This window comes from Macaca fascicularis, chromosome X (genome assembly GCF_037993035.2).
Source record: "Macaca fascicularis isolate 582-1 chromosome X, T2T-MFA8v1.1".
Lineage (NCBI taxonomy): Eukaryota > Metazoa > Chordata > Mammalia > Primates > Cercopithecidae > Macaca > Macaca fascicularis.
In genome coordinates this window covers 53,048,136-53,072,102 of record NC_088395.1, presented here as the reverse complement: position 1 = coordinate 53,072,102, position 23,967 = coordinate 53,048,136, and the positions used below count along the sequence as shown (strand labels likewise).

Below are 23,967 nucleotides of genomic sequence, written 5' to 3'. Positions count from 1 at the left end.
AATCGCCGAGGCCCCGCCCGCTCCTGACGCAGGCATCCGCTCGGCCTGGCCATTGGCTGCCGGCCGCCGCGGCGGCGCTCGCGCTCCCGCGACCCCTGCCCGCTCTCACGCAATCTGCTTGCCAACACCACACATCATCAGTTTCCGATTGGCTCCCCTCGGGCCCGCCAATCAACGGGCTGACTCCCCCAGCGACGGGAGGGAAACTGCAGGGCGATTGGCTGCGAGGAAAGCTGGGGAAGAAGCCCCTCTCCCTCACCCTCTCAGCGTTTTATCCAATGGGAAAAGTACCAGTGGTTCTGAAGAGCAAAAAACGAGACGAAAAACAAACGCAGGCGCTGAGCAGGATGTGCTCACATGAAATTGGGAGAGCCTCGTTATCGTTCCCCCCGCCCCCCTCCCCTCAGCAACTACGCACTTTTAAAATCTGCCCCTTCCCCCATTTCCTTCAACTCCTTCCACCACCCCCGCTTCTGCCCCTTCCCCCATCCCGGCTCCTGCCCCTTCCCCCACCCCCGCTTCTGCTTCTTCTCCCATCCCCCACTGCTGCCCCTTCTTCCATCCCTGCTTCTGCCCCTTCCTCCACTCCTCCACCCCCCGTTTCTCCCCCTTCCCCCACCCCCCATTTCTGCCCCTTCCCCCATCTCCCGCTTCGGCCCCTTCCCCCCGCCCCCGCTTCTGCCTCTTCCCTCACCCCCCGCTTCTGCCCCTTCCCGCATTCCCTATTTCTGACCCCCCATCCCCCAACTCTGTCCCTTCCCTCACCCCCTACTTCTGCCCTTTCCCTCAACCCCCACCCCCCGCTTCTGCCCCTTCCCTCACCCTCCCTCCCTCCACCTCTGCTCCTTCCCCTATCCCATTTCTGCCCCTTCACTCACTCCCACCCCCCGCTTCTGCCCCTTTCCTTGCCCCCATCCCCCGCTTCTGCCCCTTCCCTCACCCTCCCACCCTCCGCTTCTGCCCTTCCCCCATCACCCCACTTCTGCCCCTTCCCTCACCCCCCACACCCCTGCTTCTGCCCCTTCCATCCCCCGCTTCTGCCCCTTCCCTCAACCCCCCACCGCTTCTGCCTCTTCCCCCACCTTCCACTTCTGCCCCTTCCCCCACCCCCCACGTTTGCCCCCTGGATGAACTCTGCCGTCGCTCCTCGGGGGCTCGGGCTGCCCTACCGCCTGCGCCTGCAATTTAGACACCCAGGGTGTTTGGTTTGGGGGCCAGATTTTGACGTGGCGTTTTCCATCTCCGCAAAATGGCCCTACAAATAATAATCACACACACAAAAAAGTAACTTCCTCTGCGTCATAAAAATGATTGTGATTCAGCTCTTTTGCTAGAATTTTCTAGCACTTTCTGTCTCTTCTCCCCCTTTCCATCCTTTCCTCTCCCTTTCCTCAGTGTATGCTGTATTTTAAGATTTTTCTTTTTAAACCAGAGATGGATGGTCTTTTGTGAGGCATGGTGGTGGAGGGCTGGCTTTGGTGCTGGGATTCACATCATGGGTGTGCCCCTCATTTTGTAACCTTAACCAAATCACTGCCCTTCTCTGAGCTTCAGTTTTCTCTCCCCTAAATTAGGCATCCCTAAAGAGAGGTGTAGGTAACTGCCCATTGCAACCTTGTCGCGGAGCAGAGAGGAGACCTAGGGATTCATCATCAGGGGAGTGGATAAGAAAAACGTGATATATGTTTAAGATGGACCACTACAATGAATTAGATCTATATACGGCAACATGGCTGCAACGGCATCCATGGTTGGATCTCTCAAAGACAGAATGTTGAGTGAAAAAAGAAACAACAAGATTTATAGTACAATACTGTTTATGTAAATTAAAACACACAGCAATACCATACATTTTTCACAGATACACATATGTAAATGAACACATGAACGGTGGATTGGAAGGACATACGTTAAATACACGAGAGTGGGTGCCTATGTAGCGGGTGGGGAGGATGGGATCAGGAATGGGTGATGAAGGGGACAAAACTGAAGACAAAAAAATAAAAGGGCCTCACATGGACCAATGATGATACAGTGTGCCAAGAACTGAGGAGTATGGTCAACTCAATTCTGTGCACCTGAGAGAATAAATAGATAGTAATTCACTGTCTAGGGAGCAGGCTGGCTGGGTAGACTCCTGGGCTTGGGTTTTTTTTTTCCCCATGACATCCCTCCCTCTAACTTTGGTCAAAGCTGACCAAAGTCCCAGCTGCATACAGTGGCCCCTAGGAAGGGCTCCCATCCCAGACTGAGCAGTTCTTCCAGAAGCCATTACTTTGTGAGGGGCATTTCCTAATCCCATCAGTTTCACTCGTATTTGATCCTCAATTCCCAGTCCCCATTCTCCATGGTGGTCCAATTTTAGGAACACCTTGTTTGAGTTTGGAAAGGAGACTGAGACGGGGTTGAGATGGAGCTACAGGCTTTGTGAGGAGATGAGGTTCTCAAGTACTCTGGCGGCCCCAGCCCTCCAGTGCTCAGGGCCTGGGCCAAGGGAGACCCATCTTGTGAGATGGGAATCTACCCTCTTGCTACCTACCTATGTACAGTTTCCAAGATCCATCTATTGACCACTCTACTTCCTACCATGGGCACATACTCTAGTTTGTCTCCTCTCAACTGTGGTGTGTGTGTGTGTGTTTGTGTGTGTGCATGCATGCACATGCTGTATATGTCCCCATATACAGGCATTTGCTTACGTGTGTGCACCGGGCAAGTTTTCCTCAGGAGTGCCTCCCCACACAAAGTCACACAGACACACACTATCACTCAATCATGTCTCTCCACATGTGGTCACACAGACAGGACACACGCACACACACACACACACACACACACACACACAGTCAGAAAGAGAAAACATCCAATATAGCATTGTTCATTTCAGTTTTTCCATTTACAAAATCCAATGGTGAATCCAGGCAGTTAGAAAAAAGAAATGGAGGAAAACCCTCCTGAATGTACCCTATCTACCCCCCACCCCCTTGGTCTTCCCACCCCACCCCCTCGGAAAGGCACCCCCATCACTATCGCTGAGAGAACAGGCTCCCCCACTCCCGGCCTCTCAGCCATTCTGGCCTGCCTTTCCAGGGCCACTCCGCAGCCAGGCTCATTAATGTCTCTCCTGCCTAGAGTGCCCTCCCCATTCTGTATGGGTCAGGCTTCCCCAGTTCTGGGGCTCTCTTGGGGTAGGGAGGGAGTTTAGGACAGGGACTTCTATAAAGAAGGGAAAGGGGGATGGATAAATACAGATTCCGGCCCCACAGGAAGTGAGAGGGGGACAGAGAACCTAGGTAAGACCAGGGCAAGGAGTGCCAGCTTGGCTCACCAATCCACAGAACAGGCCTCGAAGTAAGCCCAGAGTGGACTCCACCCCCCCGGGAGGGAGGCTTGGATCTCCCACCTGGAGAATCTGGCTGCAGTCTGCTCCACTTTGGGTGTAGGTAAGGGTGGGGGAAGGAAGGGGAAGGAGGGTCGTTGGGAAAAAGGATGTTTGGGGCTCAGGGCCCGGTCGGCCAAGGGCTACTAAGGAGGGGCTTGAGGCCCTTGAGGCTTGAGGGGGACAAAAAGAGGTCAGATAGGAATGGACTCAAGTCCACAGTGCCTTGGAGTTTGTACCACTATCGGTTACCAAGGCCCCAAACAAATTTTCATTTTCAGAAGAGTAGGGTGAACCCAAGAGACAATTTTGGGGTTGAAATCGGCTCTGACCCAAGTCTTTGTGGTCCAGCTACTCTGGGATATTCAGCTTCCTCCCTACACTTCCCTGGTGGGCCGCTCCTGTCTGTATGGCACCCACATCAGTCCTAGTGGGGCTGGAGTGGATTTCCATCCTCAGGAAGAAGAGTTGGGGGCTGGGGATCCTGAAGGCAGCGTGAGAGAATGTGACCAAGTGTAGGTCTCTTCAATTCGAGGAGTTCAGCTCACATCCTACTCTTCACCTAACCTGGGCCCATCCTTGGGGCCCTTCTCCCTACTCCCTTGACTTCTCCAACAGATGCACAAGAACCATTTGGAAGGTCTGGACATGGTGGGGAGGGAGAGGAGACTGGGCTTGGGGCAAGGGTTGGCCTAAAACAACATTGCACATGACATAGTAATTAAACATCCCTGCTCCCTGGGAACCCAGCACCCCCTTTGGTCCCTCTTGTCAGCAGCCTTGGACCACTTTCTCCCTAAACATCCAGGCCTTGCTAAAGGACTTGGAAGGGGAGGGTGCGTGGGAGCAGAGGGGGCAAAAGAGCTCTGGAAGTCTATTTTACAGGACAAATTTCTCCCTTCTGGACAGTGTCAGAAGGAGAGACATTAAAGTAAGAAAGCCTGTCTCCTCAGCTGTTAGTAGAAAAACCTGCATTCTCAGTTTTCTTTTCTTTTTCTGAATTGTCACTTCTGAGAGAGAGAGAGAGAGACAGAGAGAGAGAGAGAGAGGGAATGAGATTGCAGAAGTGGAGAAGGAGGCAGCGGAGATAGGCCCCACAAAACTAAATATGCCTCTTTCCCAGTCCCTCGCCCAGTCCTCCATCCTTGGGAGGTGTTGGCAAAGGTGCCTAGATTACAGGTGGTTCGAGGGGCTGGGGCTGGAGCTCAGAAAGGAGGACTCCTGTATGGGCCCCTACCCCTCCCTTGCTATTGGCCCCATCACGGTGGCCATGAACTTCTCTCTGCCTGTCTGCCTACCAGCCTGCTTCACATGACACAGTAGGGTTCTCTGGGAGCCGGGGCACCTCCTGTGCCCCAGCAGGGGGCGTGAGTCCTCAGGCACTTCTTGAGGTCCTTGTTGAGCAGGAAGCAGACAATCGGGTTGACGGCAGCCTGGGCGAAGCTCATCCAAACAGCAGTAGCCAGGTAGCGGTGGGGCACAGCACAGGCTTTCACAAACACTCGCCAGTAGCAGGCCACGATGTAGGGTGACCAGAGGAGCAGAAAGAGCAGTGTGATCGCGTAGAACATGCGGCCCAGCTGCTTTTCACCCTTGACCTCGTCCATGCCTAGTAGCCGCCGGCTGGCTGCATGCCCATTTTGCCGGATACCCAGCAGGGTTGGTGGCATGGGCCCACGGCCAAAGCCAGCGATCCAGTTGGCAGCAGCCTGGCCGGTGGCCCCAGGACCATGGAATGTCCAGTTCTGGCTGATGGCTGGCACCATCTGCACTGGCTTCATCTTGCGGTGACGATACTCGAAGAGGAGCAGCTTGCCATAGACAGCATGTGTAGCTGCCATGAGCACAGCCAACATAAGCATGAAGCCCAGCGTGTCATTGGCCTTGAAGTAGCGATGCTCAAAGATGCACTGGTCCTCCTCCCGAATAAACTTGTAGGTGCCCACGTCAAAGACAGGTGGGAAGGCCATGGCCACAGACAGGGTCCAGGCCATGCAGATGACAGCTGCGCATGTCCAGAGTGTCATGCGCTTGGCGTAGAAGCGGTGGTGGGCGATGGCCATGTAGCGGGTGACGCTGATGCAGAACAGCATGAAGGCCGCATGGAAGCAAAAGAGCACGGCCATAAAGGCCACAATCTTGCAGCTGAGTGCACTGAAGGTCCATGAAGAGCCGTGGCGCACAGAAGCCAGCACAAAGGGGAAGCAGACGGCAGAGCGTATGCCATCGGCCAGGCACAGGTCCAGCAGGAAGTAGTAAGGAGCCTTGTGCAGGGCACGCTCCTTGAGCACCAGCAGGGACAAGATGGCGTTGCCCGCCAGGCTCACACACATAATCAGTCCCAGCAGTACCAGCTTCACATAAGCCGATGCAGACGGCGGGGACAGAGCGCCGCTCACCTCCTCAGGCTCTCCGGTGGTGTTGGCCATACTGAGGGTCAGGGGCTACTGCCAACCCTACGGGGTCAGCCAGTCTGGTACTCGATGGGCCCGGGGGGGCTCCATGAGTTGTCCTGCTACATTGCACCTGCAAATGGGAATGAGCGGGGGAGACACAGACACAGAGAGACAGAGAGATGAGGGCAAAAGAGAGACAGAGAGGGAGAAAAACACACAGGCGTGCAGAGACAAAGTGGGAAAGAGAGAGAGAGAGAGATAGAACAAAGAGAAAAGTGGCCACCGATATAAATGGATTGAGATTGACACAGAAATGGAGGGGATGAGAAAGAGCGAGGAGAGAGAAAGAGAGGGGAGAGAGAGACAGACAGGAGACCATGAGAAACAGATGGAAAGGAAAGATGAGGAAGAAACAGAAAGGGCAGGGTTAGTGTGTCTACGAGCCCTCCCCAATTATACCCTGGCTGGTGCCAGGCCCTGCCCCTAGACCACTCCTGCTCCTACCCACTCCTTGTTAGGTGAGGATGCTGCGTTTCTCTGGATGTCTTTGGTTACCTGTTTCCTCCATTGGTGGATCTGTGGGGCAGGGATGTTGGTGCAGCTCTTCTCCCCCTTTGCAAAGCGCTAAGGTTGTGTTCAGACTTTTTTTTTACTGTCACCCATAGTAAAAAAATACATTTTACATCACAACCCACTACACATACATACACACACGCACACACACAACCAAAAGTTTCACAAAACAGTACTGAACCTGTATGCAGTGTACCCCATTCATTTTTATTCTCTTTCATGTGTTCATAAAATGCTGGTACCACTCACTTAATAGATTTCTTTATTCATGATGGGGAATGTGTTTAGTATGCTTGAGGAACAGCAGGAAGACGAGTGCGGCAGGAACGGTGAGAACAAGGGAGACAGTGGTGGAAGGTGAAGTCGCAGAGGTGCCTTGGGGCCAGATTGTGTAGGGCTGTGGGCCACGATGAGGACTTTGGTTTTTATTTTAGGTCAGGAGGCAAGTATGTGTGATTATAAACATGTAGGTATGCTTGTGCATATTCATTCATACACTGAAAAAATATTTATCAAGCATCTACTGTGTACCAGGCACTGTTCTAGGTATTGAACACAGATAAAGATCCTGGCCCTTGTGGAACCGACATTCTAGATAATAAAGAAGAGACACTGGTGAAGTATAGTGTGTCAGATGATGATAAGTTCCTAAGAATAAACATAAAGGAGGGAAGGAAGATAGGAAGTGCTAGGGGTGGGGAAGATGCTGCAGTTTTAGATGAGGTGGACAGGGGAGACTTCACGGAGGAGGTGTCATCTGAGCATAGACCTAAGGGAGGTGAGAGAGTGAGTCATGTGGATATCTGGGGGAAGAGAAGTTCAGGCAGGGGGAATGGCCAGAGCAAAGGCCCTGAGGTGGGACTCTACATGGCATGTTTGAGGAAGAGCAAGGAAGTCACTGTGGGTGGAACACAGTGAGTCAGGGGAATGTGGTGGCAGGTGAGGTCAGAAAGTTGGTGAGGTCAGATTGGGGAGGCTGTGGCGAGGGCTTTTTCCTCTGAATGAGATGGGAGTCACGGGAGGCTTCTGAGCAGAGGCCAGATGTGGTATGATCTAGGATGGAACAGAATCCCGCTTGCTGTTGTGAAGAGCAGGGGTCATGTGGGGTGCAGATGGAAGTAGGGAAGACTACTCAGAGGCCCCTGCAGCAATCCAGGTGTCAGATAATACCCCCTCCATGCCACTCTCCCTATTGTGCTTCCTAGAATTTCTCTCTTCTAACACACTATATAATTTACTTTTAAATTTTGGTTTATTGCCTGCCTTGTCCTATCAGAATGAAAGCTCCACAAAGGCAGGAGTTAAAGACTCACTGACTCTCCTCTGAAAGAACACTACATAGCACATCATGGTAGGCTCTCAGTGGCAATATATCAAATGAATTGATTGAGGGATTAAATGGACTGGGACTGTGGGTCAGAGAGGGCGCCCTGGAGACATCCAGGCAGGATTCGCTACAAGAGCAGCCTGCGGGGTACACCTGGCAGTGAGAGCAGCGCAGCAAAGCTGTGGGAAAGAGGAGAGCTCTGGGAGTGTGGGGATGTGACTAGGTAACAGCACAGGTCCCAGGGGGAAGGCAGTGAGGCAACTGGGCAGAAACTGGGGAAGCTCAGGATGATTGTTGGGGCTGGGCTGGGGCTGGGCTGGGATTAGGGGGTGCAACTTGAGTGGATGTCTTCCTATTCCTTCCCTCCCAGGAAAGGTCTCCCCTCTGCATGTTTTCCAGGTCAATCCAGCCTGGCCTGCCACCTGGGGCCTGGCCTTTTTTTTTTTTTTTTTTAGACAGAGTCTTGCTCTGTTGCCCAGGCTGGAGTACAGTGGCACAATCTCAGCTCACTGCAACTTCCGCCTCCCGGATTCAAGTGATTCTCGTGCCTCAGCCTCCCAAGTAGCCGGAATTACAAGCACACGTGCCACCACGTCTGGCTAATTTTTGTATTTTTGGTAGAGACAGGGTTTCGTCATGTTGGCCAGGCTGGTCTCCAACTCATAACCTCAAATGATTCTCCCGCCTTGGCCTCCCAAATTGTTGGGATTACAGGCGTGAGCCACTGTTTCCCCAGCCAGGCTTTTTGATGGCACCCTGAAATCTCAGAGCCCATGGCAGGAGGCCAAACTAGCCCTTAGAAAGTGCTAGGGCAGGGGCTGAGCAGAAGTGGGGTTGGTGGGCTCCCTTTCAGCCCTTCAAGGCCTGACAGCCCCCTCAGACTGTGGAACAGCCCACAGCTGGGTGAATGTAAACACATACACACACACACACACACACACACACACACACACACACACACACTCTCTCTCTCTCTCTCTCTTTTACCTGGAGGGGAGGCAGAGGGAAAAGGATAAAGACAGAGAGAGACTGAATGTAAGAGAAAGGCCAGAGAGATACAGAGAGAGAGAAGGAGAGAGAGGTGTGTGTGACAGAGACAGATGGAGACATAGGAGGGAGAAAGAGACAGAGAAAGAAACAGAGAAAGGGTCCTTACAGAGAGGAAGAGAGAGACAGAAAGGGGAAGAAGGGTGAAAATGAGAGTGAGAAAAAAGAGACAGAGACACACACAGAAACCAGCACGCCAGACAGAGAAGGGAGAGAAATAGAGACAGAGAGAGAGAGAGAGAGCGCAAGAGAGAGAAAAGGAGAGCAGGGAGAGGGCTAATGCCATGAAAGAAAGAAAAACAGAGATGGGGTGGGGTGGGGCAGAGATAAGAGAGGGGCGCTGGAGACAGATAAGAGACAGAGACAGAAATAAAGACGGAGATAGAGAGGGAGACACGGAGAGCCACACTAAGACCGAGAAGGTGGATAATGCTGCGTAGCCCTGAGTCTCAGTGAAAACAAAAGCTAAAGATAAAACAAAAACTCCCACATCCCCCGAAACAATAGCCGCAAACAAACAAAACCCTGGGAAAGCTCGGGACATGTTACAAACAAGTGAGGAGAGGGTCTTCCTCCACAGACTGGCAGCCGCAGCCCGGGCCCAGCTGAGGCTCAAGACGCGTGCAAACACAGAACACGCGCATACCTGCTCGAGCCCAGACACCTGCACACCTCCTCCCCCCATAAACAGTCTACTGCTGTGGACACCCTCAGACAGCAACCCGCTCTTGCATGAGGAACGCGTGCGCACGCATGCAACACACACACTCACACATACGCACACACGCACACGGAGGCAGAGGTACATCTTGTACTCTGCCGCGTTCACACAGGTACGCAATGTACCCTCTTCGAGCGCCAGCGCTTCGTCCTCAACAAAGGCGTTACTGCCCTCTAGGGGACATTTTGGAAATTTGTGTAGGAGCATTTTTGATGGCCACAATGCTGGGGTGTAGGGTGTCCTTCTGACATTTAGGAGTCGGGGAGGATGTTGGCCATCCAGTAATATGGGGGACAGTCCCACGCAGCCAACATGTCCCGCATCCTCTAGGACTTTGGACTTTTAAGTAAGTGAACCTAGAGTCTATTTCACAGATAAACACCATTTTTTTCTCTTAATTTTAACATACCCCTAATTATCCAGGAACGTGGCTGTCATGTAAGTAAAGAGGAGGCTGCACTTTGGTTTGGGATGAGCTTTCCTTAGAGTTGTTGACTATTTTAGAAAATCTCACCTCCAAGGCCTGTGCCTGTCATTTTCCTGCACGTCCTGCCTCTGATGTTTCCCCTTCTCCTAAATCCATATTTACCCAGTATAAGACATTGGGGGCCGGACACAGTGGCTCACGCCTGTAATCCCAGCACTCTGGGAGGCCGAGGTGGGCGGATCACCTGAGGCCAGGAGTTTGAGACCAGCCTGACCAACATGGAGAAACCCCGTCTCTAATAAAAATAAAAAATAGAAAATTAACAGGATGTGGTGGCGCATGCCTGTAATCCCAGCAACTGGGGAGGCTGAGGCAGAAGAATCACTTGAACCTGGGAGGCAGAGGTTGTGGTGAGCCGAGATTGCGCCACTGCACTCCAGCCTGGGCAACAAGAGCAAAACTCTGTCTTAAAAAACAAAAAACACTTTGGGAGGCCGAGACGGGCAGATCACGAGGTCAGGAGATCGAGACCATCCTGGCTAACACGGTGAAACCCCGTCTCTACTAAAAAATACAAAAAACTAGCCGGGCGAGGTGGCGGGCGCCTGTAGTCCCAGCTACTCGGGAGGCTGAGGCAGGAGAATGGCGTGAACCCGGGAGGCGGAGCTTGCAGTGAGCTGAGATCCGGCCACTGCACCCCAGCCTGGGCGACAGAGCGAGACTCCGTCTCAAAAAAAAAAAAAACAAAAACCAAAAAACAAAAACACACATTGGGAGCCTCTAATTACTTCCTTGAATCTCCTGGGGAGTGTCATGCCCAAGCATTTACAAATTGAAATACAAATCATTTTCTTATAAATCATTTTCCTTTTATTTCTTATTTGTATTTTAGTTAATACAAAATGGATATTGTATAAAATATGGATTTTCTTTTCAAATTTACATGTGCAAAGGGCCGGCCACGGTAGCTCACACCAGTAATCCCAGCACTTTGGGAGACTGAGGTGGGCGGATCGCCTGAGGTCAGGAGTTGGAGACCAACCTGGCCAACATGTTGAAACTCCATCTATACTAAAAGTACAAAATTAGCTGGGCATGGTGGCATGCACCTGTAATCCCAGCTCCTCGGGAGGCTGAGGCAGGAGAATCACTTGAACCCGGGAGGCGGAGGTTGCAGTGAGCTGAGATTGTGCCATTGCACTCCAGCCTGGGCAACAAGAGTGAAACTCCATCTCAAAAAAGAAAAAATTACATATGCAGAGAGATTATGTTACCTGAGAACTTCATTTCCAGACAGTAAAGGGGTGTTACAAAATATCCATTACATAGAAGAGGGCACTGCATATGAGACGGCTGAAAATTGTTCACATACACAGACACACTCAGATACCCATTCATTCACACACACACACGTGCAATGGTCCACAACACCACCTTTATAACTCCCCTAACACATACATGGATGAACGAGATCTCAAACACTGACAGATAGGTACACACAAGCAAACTTACCCACATATACTTTCATTAACACAGACATATATACACTCATTGACCCAATATAGCTGATTATTCAAATCCTCTCACATATTCAGACACAACACAGATATACACAAAGTTGTATATTGATATTGTCACATATATAAACACTGTCACAATATTAACACTCAGATTCAAAGTTACTTACATATGCCAGCAGGCTGACATACACCTGAACCCTACCACGTGTGTGTATGCAAACACACACACACAAACACACACAGGTATAGTACATAGAATTCCCCTCAGAGACCTACAGATATATATGCACTGAGAAAAAAGCAGGCAAGTAAAAAACTGCTCACATATACACACACACGCTCTAACACAAAGAGACAGATTCAAACTCTCTCACATAGATCAGGTGTGCTCACCAAGACAAATATGTATATCCTGGTACATGTACACACACACACTCATTCACATATACACTCCCACCCATGAACAGACTTATAACAGCTCCAACACACACACAGAGAGGCACACTCATACACTTTAGCAATACGCAAAGAAACACAAGGATAAAAATTGCATATTGTACATATACAGACACACAAAGACAAGTACACATGGGCAAATATGTGTACACATATAAACTTGCTCATGCACAGATACACTTAACTGATATACACATCCTGCAACAGGTATATCCCTAGAGCCAAACCTGCTCATGTGCAGAGACCAGCTAACTCTTGCACTTATAAGTGGACAAACAATCAGAGCTGCCCAGCTGGTAGGCTCCTACCACAGCAAAGGGCTAGAGTAAGAATGGCTCCAGAGCAACCATGTGCAAAGGGAGGTGGTAACTGTTTTCATCACTTCCCACTGAAACATTCCAGATAGTACGATTATTACTTTGCTATTTGTTTATCATAAGTGAGGTTTTGGGGTTTGGCCTATACCTATGTGGACGATGTTTGTTTTTGTTTTCCTTTCTGTTTTTTTTTTTTTTTTATTTTTTTTAAGAGTCAAGGTCGGTCGGGCGCGGTGGCTCACGCCTGTAATCCTAACACTTTGGGAGGCCGAGGTGGGAGGATCACTTGGGCCAGGAGTTCTAGACCAGCCTGGCCAACATGGTGAAACCCTGTCTCTAGTAAAAATACAAAAATTAGCTGGGCGTGGTGGTACACGCCTGTAATTCCAGCTACTCCAGAGGCTGAGGCAGGAGAAACGCTTGAACCTGGGAGGTGGAGATTGCAGTGAGCTGAGATCATGCCACTGCACTCCAGCCTGGGTGACAGAGTGAGACTCTGTCTCAAAAAAAAAAAAAAAAAAAAGACAAAAGTCTCGCTCAGTCACCCAGGCTGGAGTGTGGTGGTGCAATCATAGCTCACTGCAGCCTCAAACTCCTGGGCTCAGCCCCGCAAGATGCTGGGATTACAAGCCTGAGCCATCACGCCTAGTCTTCATTTTTGAAAATTTATTTATTTATTTATTTATTTATTTATTTATTTATTTAGGGTCTCGCTCTGTCACCCAGGCTGGAGTGCATTGGCATGAACCTCAACCTCCTAGGCTCAAGCAATCTTCCTACCTCAGCCTCAGAGTAGCTGGGACTACAGGGATGTGCCACTATGCCCGGCTAATTTTTTAAGTTTTTTTTGGTAGAGATGCAGTCTTACTATGTTGCCCAGGCTAGTCTTAAATTCTTGGGCTCAAGAAGTCCTCCTGCCTCAGCCTCCCAAAGTCTTGGGATTATAAGCATGAACCATTGCACCCCGCCTGTTTTTCTTTTAATTTGATTTTCTTCTTATTTTTCCACAAGTTTTTTTCTTCTTCAAAAATAGGAGGGCTGTCTCATCACCAAGAAACAGAGAAAAAATAGAAGTGTTGTATGATTGTTGCTATGTGGACTATTATATAGTATTAGGTGTTTCTAAAGAGAATAGTATTATTTTATTTTTCTGATTGTTACTTCTTTATAAAAAAACTTTTTATTATAGCACATTTCAAACACTAAAACATAGAGAGAAGGCCGGACGCGGTGGCTCACACCTGTAATCCTAGCACTTTGGGAGGCCTAGGTGGGCGGATCACGAGGTCAGGAGATCGAGACCATCCTGGCTAACATGGTGAAACCCTGTCTCTACTAAAAGTACAAAAAAAATTAGCCGGGCATGGCAGCGGGTGCCTGTAGTCCCAGCTACTCCGGAGGCTGAGGCAGGAGAATGGCGTGAACCTGAGAAGCGGAGCTTGCAGTGAGCCGAGGTCGTGCCACTGCACTCCAGCCTGGGCGACAGAGCAAGACTCCGTCTCAAAACAAAAACAAAAACAAAAACAAAACAAAACAAAAAAAACAAGACAAAACAAAAAGTAGAGAGAATACTGTAATGAACCTCAGTGGATCCACTGCCCAGACTCACCAATCACCAACTCATAGCTAGTCTCATTCTGCCTATAACCCTACCCACTTCCCTCACTCCCAGTATTCTGAAGCATATCTATTATATCATTTCATCCTTAAGTATCTCAGTATCTACTCCTAAAAGGTCAGGACTCTTTTAAAAAGATTACAACAATATCATTTTTATCATTTCTTGGTTTATTTAATGATTTACTTGTGATTGGTATTTGATACTAAAAAATTAACCAAATCTGATTCTTGGTGGGATTTCATACTTATTATCTTTTGTTTTTACACAAAAATATTTGTCAATAAATGAATGAAGCCCAACAATAGTTTAATTGAGTTGCTTTATGACTTTGTTTCAAAGTGTTGCTTTCTTAAGAATGCAGAGAAAAATCAGTTTTCAGAACTCACAGAGGTCTGCTGACCCCTTCAATAGAAAGATTTGGAATTTTTAAAGCATCTCGCAGGGCAAATTGAGAAAGTGGGATCTTTATGAGATGGGTTAGAATATTTTTAGCTGGAGCTCAACCAGCTAGTGACAGGGTTTCATGATTAACAAGTAAAGCTAAGACGCCCCTCCCAGTAGAATCTCACAGGTTAGCAGTGTGCAGGGAAATTATCTACACTATTTTTAAGACCAATGAGGTAAAGGGAATAGGAAAGGGGCCATTTTCAATTATTGCTGTTAGGAGATACACTGGTGACAGGTCAAAGGGCATTGAGATGACACTAACTTAGATGTTCAATCAGAAAGGTTTTCATTTTCCTTTTCTTTTTTTCTTTTTTTTTCTTGTTTTGAGACGGAGTCTTGCTCATCGCCCAGGCTGGAGTGCAGTGGTTCGATCTCGGCTCACTGCAAGCTCAGCCTCCCAGGTTCACGCCATTCTCCTGCCTCAGTCTCCCGAGCAGCGGGGACTACAGGCGCCCGCCACCACGCCCGGCTATTTTTTTTTTTTTTTTTTAATAGAGATGGGGTTTCACCGTGTTAGCCAGGATGGTCTCGATCTCCTGACCTCGTGATCCACCCGCCTCGGCCTCCCAAAGTGCTGGGATTACAGGCTTGAGCCACCGTGCCGGGCCAGGTTTTCATTTTCTACCCATGCATCTATGGATATTGACATTGCATAGTTTACAGTACTAGGTAGAAACTTGAAGAGAAGTACAAGAAGCACCAACATAAACTAAGGTTGAAATATTCAAAGTGATACACGAATATTTTGAAATACTGTGGAAACTGCATAAGTCTGTGGACAAATGCTGCTGTTCACAACAGCAGTTTGTTTGGAAAACGCTGAGATTAATTTACTGAGGAGCCCTCACCTGTAAGTTTGTCTGTAGGTCTCATTTCCACGGTAAATTATGCCAGATGAATGTAATTAAATCCAAGACATTTCCCAACTGCCTTTCAGCTTTCTGTAAGGAATTGGGATCAGTACATTCTTCCGTGTTGTTTTAAACCTAAGTGTGTAGAGATTTGGTAATAATAATAATAACAATTGTGTGAGGTAAAAGAAACATGGCAACATTTCTTTGTGAATGCTTCTCATCTTTCAGATTTTTTTTTTTTTTTTTTTTTTTTTGGAGCCTCGCTCTGTCGCCCAGGCTGGAGTGCAGTAGTGCAATCTCGGCTCACTGCCACCTCCGCCTCCAGGGTTCAAGCGATTCTCCTGCCTCAGCCTCCCAAGTAGCTGGGACTACAGGCACACACTGCCATGCCCAGATAATTTTTTTTGTATTTTTCGTAGAGACGGGGTTTCACCATGTTGCCCAGGCTGGTTTCGAACTCCTGAGCTCAGGCACAGATTTTATGTTTACTGGCTTCAACAAATGGCTTTTTTTTTTGCACACGAATAAAGTTACATAAAAAATGTTAAAGACACTAAAGAATAGAGTGGAGAGTACTGACAGAGTTTATGGATTCGAAGCAAAACTTCAACTTAGGAGATGTGAAGTCAAGTGTGGTTCCCTGGGTGATGTTTACTTGGTGTTGCAAAAGAAGACTTGTTAGGGTCAGTAGAGCAATGTCTGCATTCACTAAGGGGAAAAGCTTCATCACTTTTTTTTTTTTTTTTTTTTTGAGACGGAGTCTCGCTCTGTTGCCCAGGCTGGAGTGCAGTGGCCGGATCTCAGCTCACTGCAAACTCCGCCCTCCGGGTTTACGCCATTCTCCTGCCTCAGCCTCCCGAGTAGCTGGGACTACAGGCGCCCACCACCTCGCCTGGCTAGTTTTTTTTTTTTTTTTAATTTTTTAGTAGAGACGGGGTTTCACCGTGCTAGCCAAGATGGTCTCGATCTCCTGACCTTGTGATCCGCCCGTCTCGGCCTCCCAAAGTGCTGGGATTACAGGCTTGAGCCACTGTGCCCAGCCATCATTATTTTAAGATACACAAAATGAAAATTTTCTGTTGCATTCCATTTGTGAGCATTTATTTATTTATCTATCTATTTTGGAAACAGGGTCTCACTCTGTCACCCAGGCTGGAGTGCAGTGAGGTGATCATGGCTCACTGCAGCCTCAACCTCCCAGGTTCAAGCAATCCTCCCAACTCAGCCTCCTGAGTAGCTGGGATCACAGGCACGTGCCACCGTGCCCGGCTAATTTTTGTATTTTTGGTAGAGATGAGGTTTCGTCACGTTGCCTAGATTGGTCTTAAACTCCTGGGCTCAAGCAATCCTCCCACCTCAGCTTCCCAAAGTGCTGGGATTACAGGCATGAGCCACCGCACCTGCATTTGTTACATGAAATTTCATATTTGATTGAAAGAAAATAGAGATGCTAGGCCGGGCGCGGTGGCTCAAGCCTGTAATCCCAGCACTTTGGGAGGCCGAGACGGGCGGATCACGAGGTCAGGAGATCGAGACCATCCTGGCTAACACAGTGAAACCCCGTCTCTACTAAAAAGTACAAAAAACTAGCCGGGCGAGGTGGCGAGCGCCTGTAGTCCCAGCTACTCGGGAGGCTGAGCCAGGAGAATGGCGTAAACCCGGGAGGCGGAGCTTGCAGTGAGCAGAGATCCGGCCACCGCACTCCAGCCTGGGTGACAGAGCAAAACTCCGTCTCAAAAAAAAAAAAAAAAAAAAAAAAAAGAAAATAGAGATGCTAGATTTAAAAAAGAATCCTCCCTTTGAAGCACAACATTCAAAAACTACAAATTATCCAAATTCTGCTTATTTGTCGAGAAACGAGTTTTAACCCAATAAAAAAAATACTCTTTGACCATTTGCTGCAACCTACTTATGCCAGCAATTTCCTGTTGATGGTGACTACCAAAAGATAGAAAAGATCATGTAGCTATTTCAAGCACAAAACCTTAGTTTCTGCCTGGCCATGACAAGAACAAGAGAATTATAAAAGGAAGGTGGAAAAGGAAGGCACGAATAAGCAGTTGTTCCATTTCTTAAGAAAGGTGGGTATGGTGTGAAAGCACCAGCCATATTCAACACTAGAAACTGCACCTGAGGCTTCTGAGAAACCAAAGGGTTATCTGATGACCCCAAAGCTTGTGTTTCTGAGGTCAGCTCTGCTGACCTGTAGAATGATGCAGCTACATTTCATACATTCAAGTTAATTACTGAGGACATTAGGTCAAACATCGGATTGTGTCTGAACAATCTCCATGGAATGTGTCTTACGTTCAACAACATGCTTTCCAAGATCAAAAAGTGGCAGGCCACAATAGAAGTTTATATCTGTGTCAAAACTACCAATTGTTATTTACTTAATTTCCTTTGTTTGAGCTTTCACCAAGAAACACAATAACTTGATGTAGAAGATCTATGCTCAGCATCAGTGGATTTGCCAAATCAAGATTAAAATGACCATAAATGAATCAAAGGACCATAGAATAAATCAAACCACTTACGACTTGATCAGAAGTGGGCATGGATGTTGACCACTACAAATTCACATTAGTGAATTTAAAAGTTATGGTCTGCTATGGTTTGAATGTGTCCCCTAAAGTTCATGCATTAAAAACTTAATCCCCAATGCAACAGTGTTGACAGGTGGGACTTTTAAGAGGTAATGAGGTTATGAGGACTCTTCCCTCATAAATGGATGAATGCTGTTATTACAGGAGTGGGTTGCTTATCACAGAAACGGGTTCCTGATAAAAGGATGAGTTCTACCCACTTCCCTTCTCTCTTTGTCATGTGCACATGCTCTCTTGCCCTTCTGCCTTCCACCATGGGATGATGTAGCAAGAAGGCTCTCACCAGATGTAGCCACATGATCTTGGACAGCCCAGCCTCCAGAATGATAAGAAATAAAATAAAATCTCTCTCTCTCTTTTTTTTTTTTTTTTTTTTGAGACAGAGTCTCGCTCTGTCACCCAGGCTGGAGTGCAGTGGCGTGATCTAGGCTTGCTGGAACCTCTGCCTCCTGGGTACAAGTGAGTTTTGTGCCTCAGCCTCCCAAGTAGCTGGGACTACAGGCACCTGCCACCAGGATGCCCAGCTAATTTTTATATTTTTAGTAGAGATGCAGTTTCACCATGTTGGCCAGGCTAGTCTTGAACTCCTGACCTCAAGCAATCCTCCTGCCTCAGCCTACCAAAGTGCCGGGATTACATGCGTGAGCCACCACGCCTGGCCTAAAATCTCTGTTCTTCACAAATTACCAGTCTCAAATATTCTGTTATAGTAGCGCAAAATGGACTAAGAAGATTGGTGCCAAGAATAGGGCTGCTACTATAATGTCTGAAAATGTGGAAGTGGCTTTGAAACTGGGTAATGGGTAGAGGTTGAAAGAATATGGAAGAGCAGGCTAGAAAAAGCCTGTAATGCCATTAATAGGGGGTTAAGGGTGATTTTGGTTGAGGCCTCAGAAGAAGACAAGTGCTATAGGGAAAGGCTAAACTTCCTCAGGGATTACTTAAGTGGCCATGATCAGTTCTGATGCTCATGTGTTAAAAATGTAATCGCCAAGTGGTTCTGATCATGACCACTTAAGTAATCCCTAAGGAGATTTAGGCTCCTTAGCTTTATTTCTAATTCCATGATCAGAAATATGGACAGTAAAGGCCATTTTGATGAGGTCTCCGATGGAAATGAGAAATAAGGTATTAGAAACTGGAATAAAAGCCACCTTTGTTATATGCGTGCAAAGATTTGGCAGAATTGTGTTCATGTCCTAGGACTTTGTGGAAGGCAGAATTTAAGAGTCATAAACCAGCATATATAGCAGAAAAAAAATCTAAGCAGCAAAGTGAGATGCTGCATGACTACTTTTGGCTATGTACAGCAAAACGAGAGAAAAATGATTTAAAGACAGAATTTATAATTAAAAGAGAAGCAGAACAGAAAGATTTGGAAAACTCTCAGCCTGACCATGTAAAAAATACAAAAGCGTGTTGGGGAGAGAATACTAAGGGTGTGACCAAGAGACTGCTAAAGAGACTAACATGGGTAGAAGGAAGCCAGATTCTATTCAGAGGCCTTTGAGGCAAGCTAGGATCTTGAGGGCAAGGTTTCTAGAGAGGTATCCCTAGGACTTCAGCATTTGCTGCCCTGTGCCACCTTGGGACTCTGCTCCTTCAATTCTGAAGCAACACCCCTTGGCTGCCCCTGCTGTGGCTCAAGCAGGCCTCAGTGCAGCTCTACTTGCTGCTCCAGAAAGTATAACCTGTAAACCTTGGTAGTGTCCACATGGTGCTAATTCTGTAGGCACACAGAATGCAAGAGTTGTGGAACCATGGCTTCCTTCGTCTAGATTTCCAAGAATTTCATGGACAGCTTGGGGAACCACACAGAGACTTGTCATAGGGATGGAGCCACTGCAGAGGGCCCCCACTAAGGAAACACTTAATGGAACTGTGGGAGTGGGGCTGTCCCAAGACCACAGAACTATAGGACCACGAATGTGCAACTCCAGCCTGGGAAGGCTGGAGGCATGAGATTTCAACCCATGAGAGCTGCTGGGTAGACTGAGCCCAGCAAAGCCATAGGGGCAGGGCTGCTCAAGGCCTTGGGGGCCCAGCCCAGCTCTAGTGTGCCCAGGACGCAGGATGCAGAATCAAAGATCATTCTCCAGCTTCAAGACTTAATGTTGGCTGGGCATGGTAATCCCAGCAGTTTGAGAGGCTGAGGTGGGTGGATCGCTTGAGCCCAGGAGTTCGAGACCAGCCTGGGCAACATGGCCAAATCCCATCTCTACAAAAGCTCTGGGGGCTGAGATGAGAGGATCGCTTGAGCCCAGGAGGTTGAGGCTGCAGTGAGCTGTGACACCGTGATCACATCACTGTACTCCAGCCTGGGTGACAGAGAGGGAGACCTTAACTCACACACACACACACAAAAGACAATGTTGTTTTCTCTGTTGGATTTTGGACTTACTTGGGACCAGTTACCCCTTTCTTCTTGCCTATTTCTCCCTTTTGGAATGGGAATGTCTATCCTATGCCTGTCCCACCACTGTATTTTGGAAGAACGTAATTCGCTATTTTCACAGGCTAACATCTGGAGAGAAATTTGCCTCAGGATGAATTGCACCTGGAGTCTCTCCTGTCTGATTCAAATGGGACTCTTGATTTTGGATTTCTGAGTTGGTGCTGGAACGAGTCAAGACTTTGGGGCTATTGGGATGGAATGAATCTATTTTAGACGTGAGAAGGACATGGATTTTGGGAGTTAAGGAAGAATGCTATGGCTCGAATGTGTCCTCTGAAGTTCATGTGTTGGAAACCTAATCCCCAATGCAACAGTATTGAGAAGTGAGACCTTTAAGAAGTGATGAGGTAATGAGGGCTCTGCCCTCATAAACAGATTAATCCTGTTTTCATGGGAGTGGGTTTCTATCGTAGGAAGGGTTCCTGATAAATAGATGAGTTTGGCTCCCTTCTCCTCTCTCTTCTCTCATCTCTCTTCTCTCTTCCCTCTTCCCTCTTCTCTCTCTTCTCTCTTCTCTCTTCTCCTCTCTTCTCCTCTCCTCTCCTCTTCTCTCCTCTCCTCTCCTCTCCTCTTCTCTCTCTAATGCAAAAACGTGTTCTCTTGCCTTTCTGCCCTCCACTATGGGATGGTGCAGGAAGGAGGCCCTTGCTAGATACATGCCCCTCAACCTTGGACTTCCTAGCCTCCGGAACTGTAAGAAAGAAATCTCTGCTTGTTAAAAATTATCCAGTCTCAAGTATTCTGTTAGAGCAGCACAAAACAGACTAAGACATGTTTCTAGAAGTGAGCTCAAGTGTGTCATAAAAAAAAAAAAACGGAAAAGATTTCATTTGAAAGTTGTACACAAATTCAATATTTAATAACTCCCCAAAAACTCTGCATTTTAATTTTTCTTCCTGTAATTGTATAATGTGAGGAAAATGTAAGAAATTCCTTTTCACCCAACTCTAGTACCCCTAACCCTCTTCAGTTTACTCCAGTGTGCCATAAAATATTTCACTTTCTCTGTGTGCCAGGTTGTGAATGCCCTAATACATTTACATCTAGTCACATTACATAGAAACACTAGCACATACAGAGACAGATATGTGCACATGGGGACATGTGTACATGGAAATTCAAATTTGCACTCACATTCAGACCAGCCGATAAGCACAATGAGACACTCATACACAGACACACAAACATGCCCCCTCAACTGCACAGAAACAGCTAGGCATGCATGTAGATACCCACACCAGCAAATTGATCAAAGATACACACACATACAATACACAGATATAACTATATAACTGCCTTTCTATAGAAATACAGGCCTACAGTCTCAGACTGTACAGACGCTTCCAGAGGAGGACGGTGACATTTTTACACCCTTTTTGAGGCTAACCGTATACCATTTTGTACATCAGCTATGCACAGCCAGAGATGGGTAGGGGGCGCGGGGCAGGGGTGAAGGGCTGTAGGGGCACCCCAATCAGAAATTTCTAACTTTTTGTTAATAATTAATCCCCTTCCCACTGTGGTTTCTGTTGTCTTTTTTTTTTTTTTTTTGAGTCGGAGTCTCGCTCTTGTTGCCCAGGCTGGAGTGCAATGGTGCGATCTTTGCTCACCGCAACCTCCACCTCCCGGGTTCAAGTGATTTTCCTACCTCAGCCTCCCGAGTAGCTGGGATTACAGGCACCCACCACCATGCCCGGCTAATTTTTGTATTTTTTGTAGAGATGGGGTTTCACCATGTTGGCCAGGTTGGTCTCAAACTCCTGACCTCAGGTGATCCACTTGCCTCAGCCTCCCAAAGTACTGGGCCACCGCGACCGGCCGTCATTTTTTTTATTAAAAAAATTTTTTTTGGCTGGATGCGGTGGCTCACGCCTGTAATCCCAGGACTTTGGGAGGCCTGGGTGGGTGAATTACCTGAGGCCAGGAGTTCGAGACCAGCTTGGCCAACATGGAAAAACCCTGTCTCTACTAAAAATACAAAAATTAGCCGGGTGTGCTGGAGCATGCCAGTAATCCCAGCTACTCGGGAGGTTGAGGCACGATAATCGCTTGAACCTGGGAGGCAGAGGTTGCAGTGAGGTAAGATCGTGCCGCTGCACTCCAGCCTGGGTGACAAGAGCAAGGTTGTGTCTCAAAAAAAATTTTTTTTCACTTTTTACCTCTTGTGTATACGTAGGGAGTTTACAGGGAAATATGTACTTTATGGAATAAATTTTAAGAACTATATACGTGTGTGTGTGTGTGTATGTGTGTATGTATATATATATACTTTTTAAAATTTTTTTTTTTGAGACAGGGTCTCCCTCTGTCACCCAGGCTGGAGTGCGATGGCGAGATCTTGGTTCACTGCAGCCTTGAACTCCTGGGCTCAAGGGATCCTCTCACCTCAGCCTCCCAAGTCGCTGGGACTACAGGCATGTGCCACCATGCCCGGCTAATTTTTCTATTTTTTGTAGAGACAGGTTCTGGGTTTTTTTGTTTTTTTTTTTGAGACATGGTCTCACTCTGTCACCCAGGCTGGAGTATAGTGGCATGTTCATGGCTCACTGCAGCCTCGAACTCCTGGGCTCAAGTGATCCTCCTACCTCAGCCTCCTGAGTAGCTGGGACTATAGGTGCACACCACTACACCTGGCTAATTTTTCTATTTTTTGTAGAGATGGGGTTTTGCCATATTGCCCAGGCTGGTCTCAAACTCCTGGGCTCAAGCAATCTGTCCACCTTGACCTCCCAAAGTGCTAGGATTACAGGTGTGAGTCACCACACCTGGCCTAAAACATATTTTATTTAAAATAAAGTAATGGAGCTTTAATCTTACAGAGCTAAATTACTGATTATATATTTGTTGAGCTGATTTAAGGGTTAAAAAAAATATATTTAACAAAAATTAAATGGCCGGCATGGAGGCAGAGGTTGCAGTGAGCCGAGATCGTGCCACTGCACTCCAGCCTGGGCGACAGAGTGAGACCCTGTGTCACACATAAAAATTGTATTGAGAGTTTTATTTTTACTTTATTTTATTTTTTATTTTTTGAGATGGAGTCTCACTCTGTCGCCCAGGCTGGAGTGCAGTGTGGAGTGATCTCGGCTCACTGGAAGCTCCGCCTCCCGGGTTCACACCATTCTCCTGCCTCAGCCTCCCGAGTAGCTGGGACTACAGGCGCCCACCACCATGCCTGGCTAAAATTTTTGTATTTTTAGTAGAGACGGGGGTTTCACCGTGTTAGCCAGGATGGTCTCGATCTCCTGACCTCGTGATTCGCCCACCTCGGCCTCCCAAAGTGCTGGGATTACAGGCGTGAGCCACCACGCCCTGCCGAGAGTTTTATTTTTTAACTTCAAAGCCTTCTTAATAGTCTTTCTTCTACGGAAAAAAAAAAAAGGGAATACAGGTCTAGGCGAAATGCGTTCACCATTTACATAGGCACTTACAGACATACATACACATGAACCAAACTACATGAACCTACACACTTACAGATACAGTGTTACATGCACAGACATAAGAAAACATAGGTCAAGTCCTGCTCATATCCTATAGATCCAGGCCCTCCCATGTGCCACCCCACTGGTTCTTATACTAAGAGATTAAAACCCGCTCTATTACTATACAAAGCCACTGTCACAAATCTGCCCTGGAACACATCCATATACACAGAGTACAGACCTGCTCACACATACAAGCACATGGCTCAGCCTCACTGCTACACACACACAAAGGCAAGCAGGCATGTAGAGCAATGCAGACTGAAGCATACACATCCACATAGCCACTGATGTTTATAAATACAGAAAGACTCTCAGATGCACACTAGCCCTTTA

The 23,967-nt window shown here is 47.7% G+C and overlaps 1 protein-coding gene across 3 annotated transcripts in view; it reads right to left on the bottom strand.

Annotated features, from left to right (window-relative positions):
- Positions 1-1,799: 1,799 nt before the first annotated feature.
- GPR173 (G protein-coupled receptor 173) overlaps positions 1,800-23,967 on the bottom strand; it is a 32,211-nt gene continuing 10,043 nt past the window's right edge. For 2 of the 3 annotated variants that reach the window (XM_005593625.4, XM_005593626.4), the window contains one exon: positions 1,800-5,905. In XM_005593625.4, coding sequence (XP_005593682.1) covers positions 4,687-5,808 — 1,122 coding nt within the window. In that variant the 5' untranslated portion in view covers positions 5,809-5,905 and the 3' untranslated portion in view covers positions 1,800-4,686. Of the gene's footprint in view, positions 5,906-8,110; positions 9,063-23,967 lie in introns of those variants that run through there. The other variant, XR_010584277.2, reaches the window with a different exon arrangement.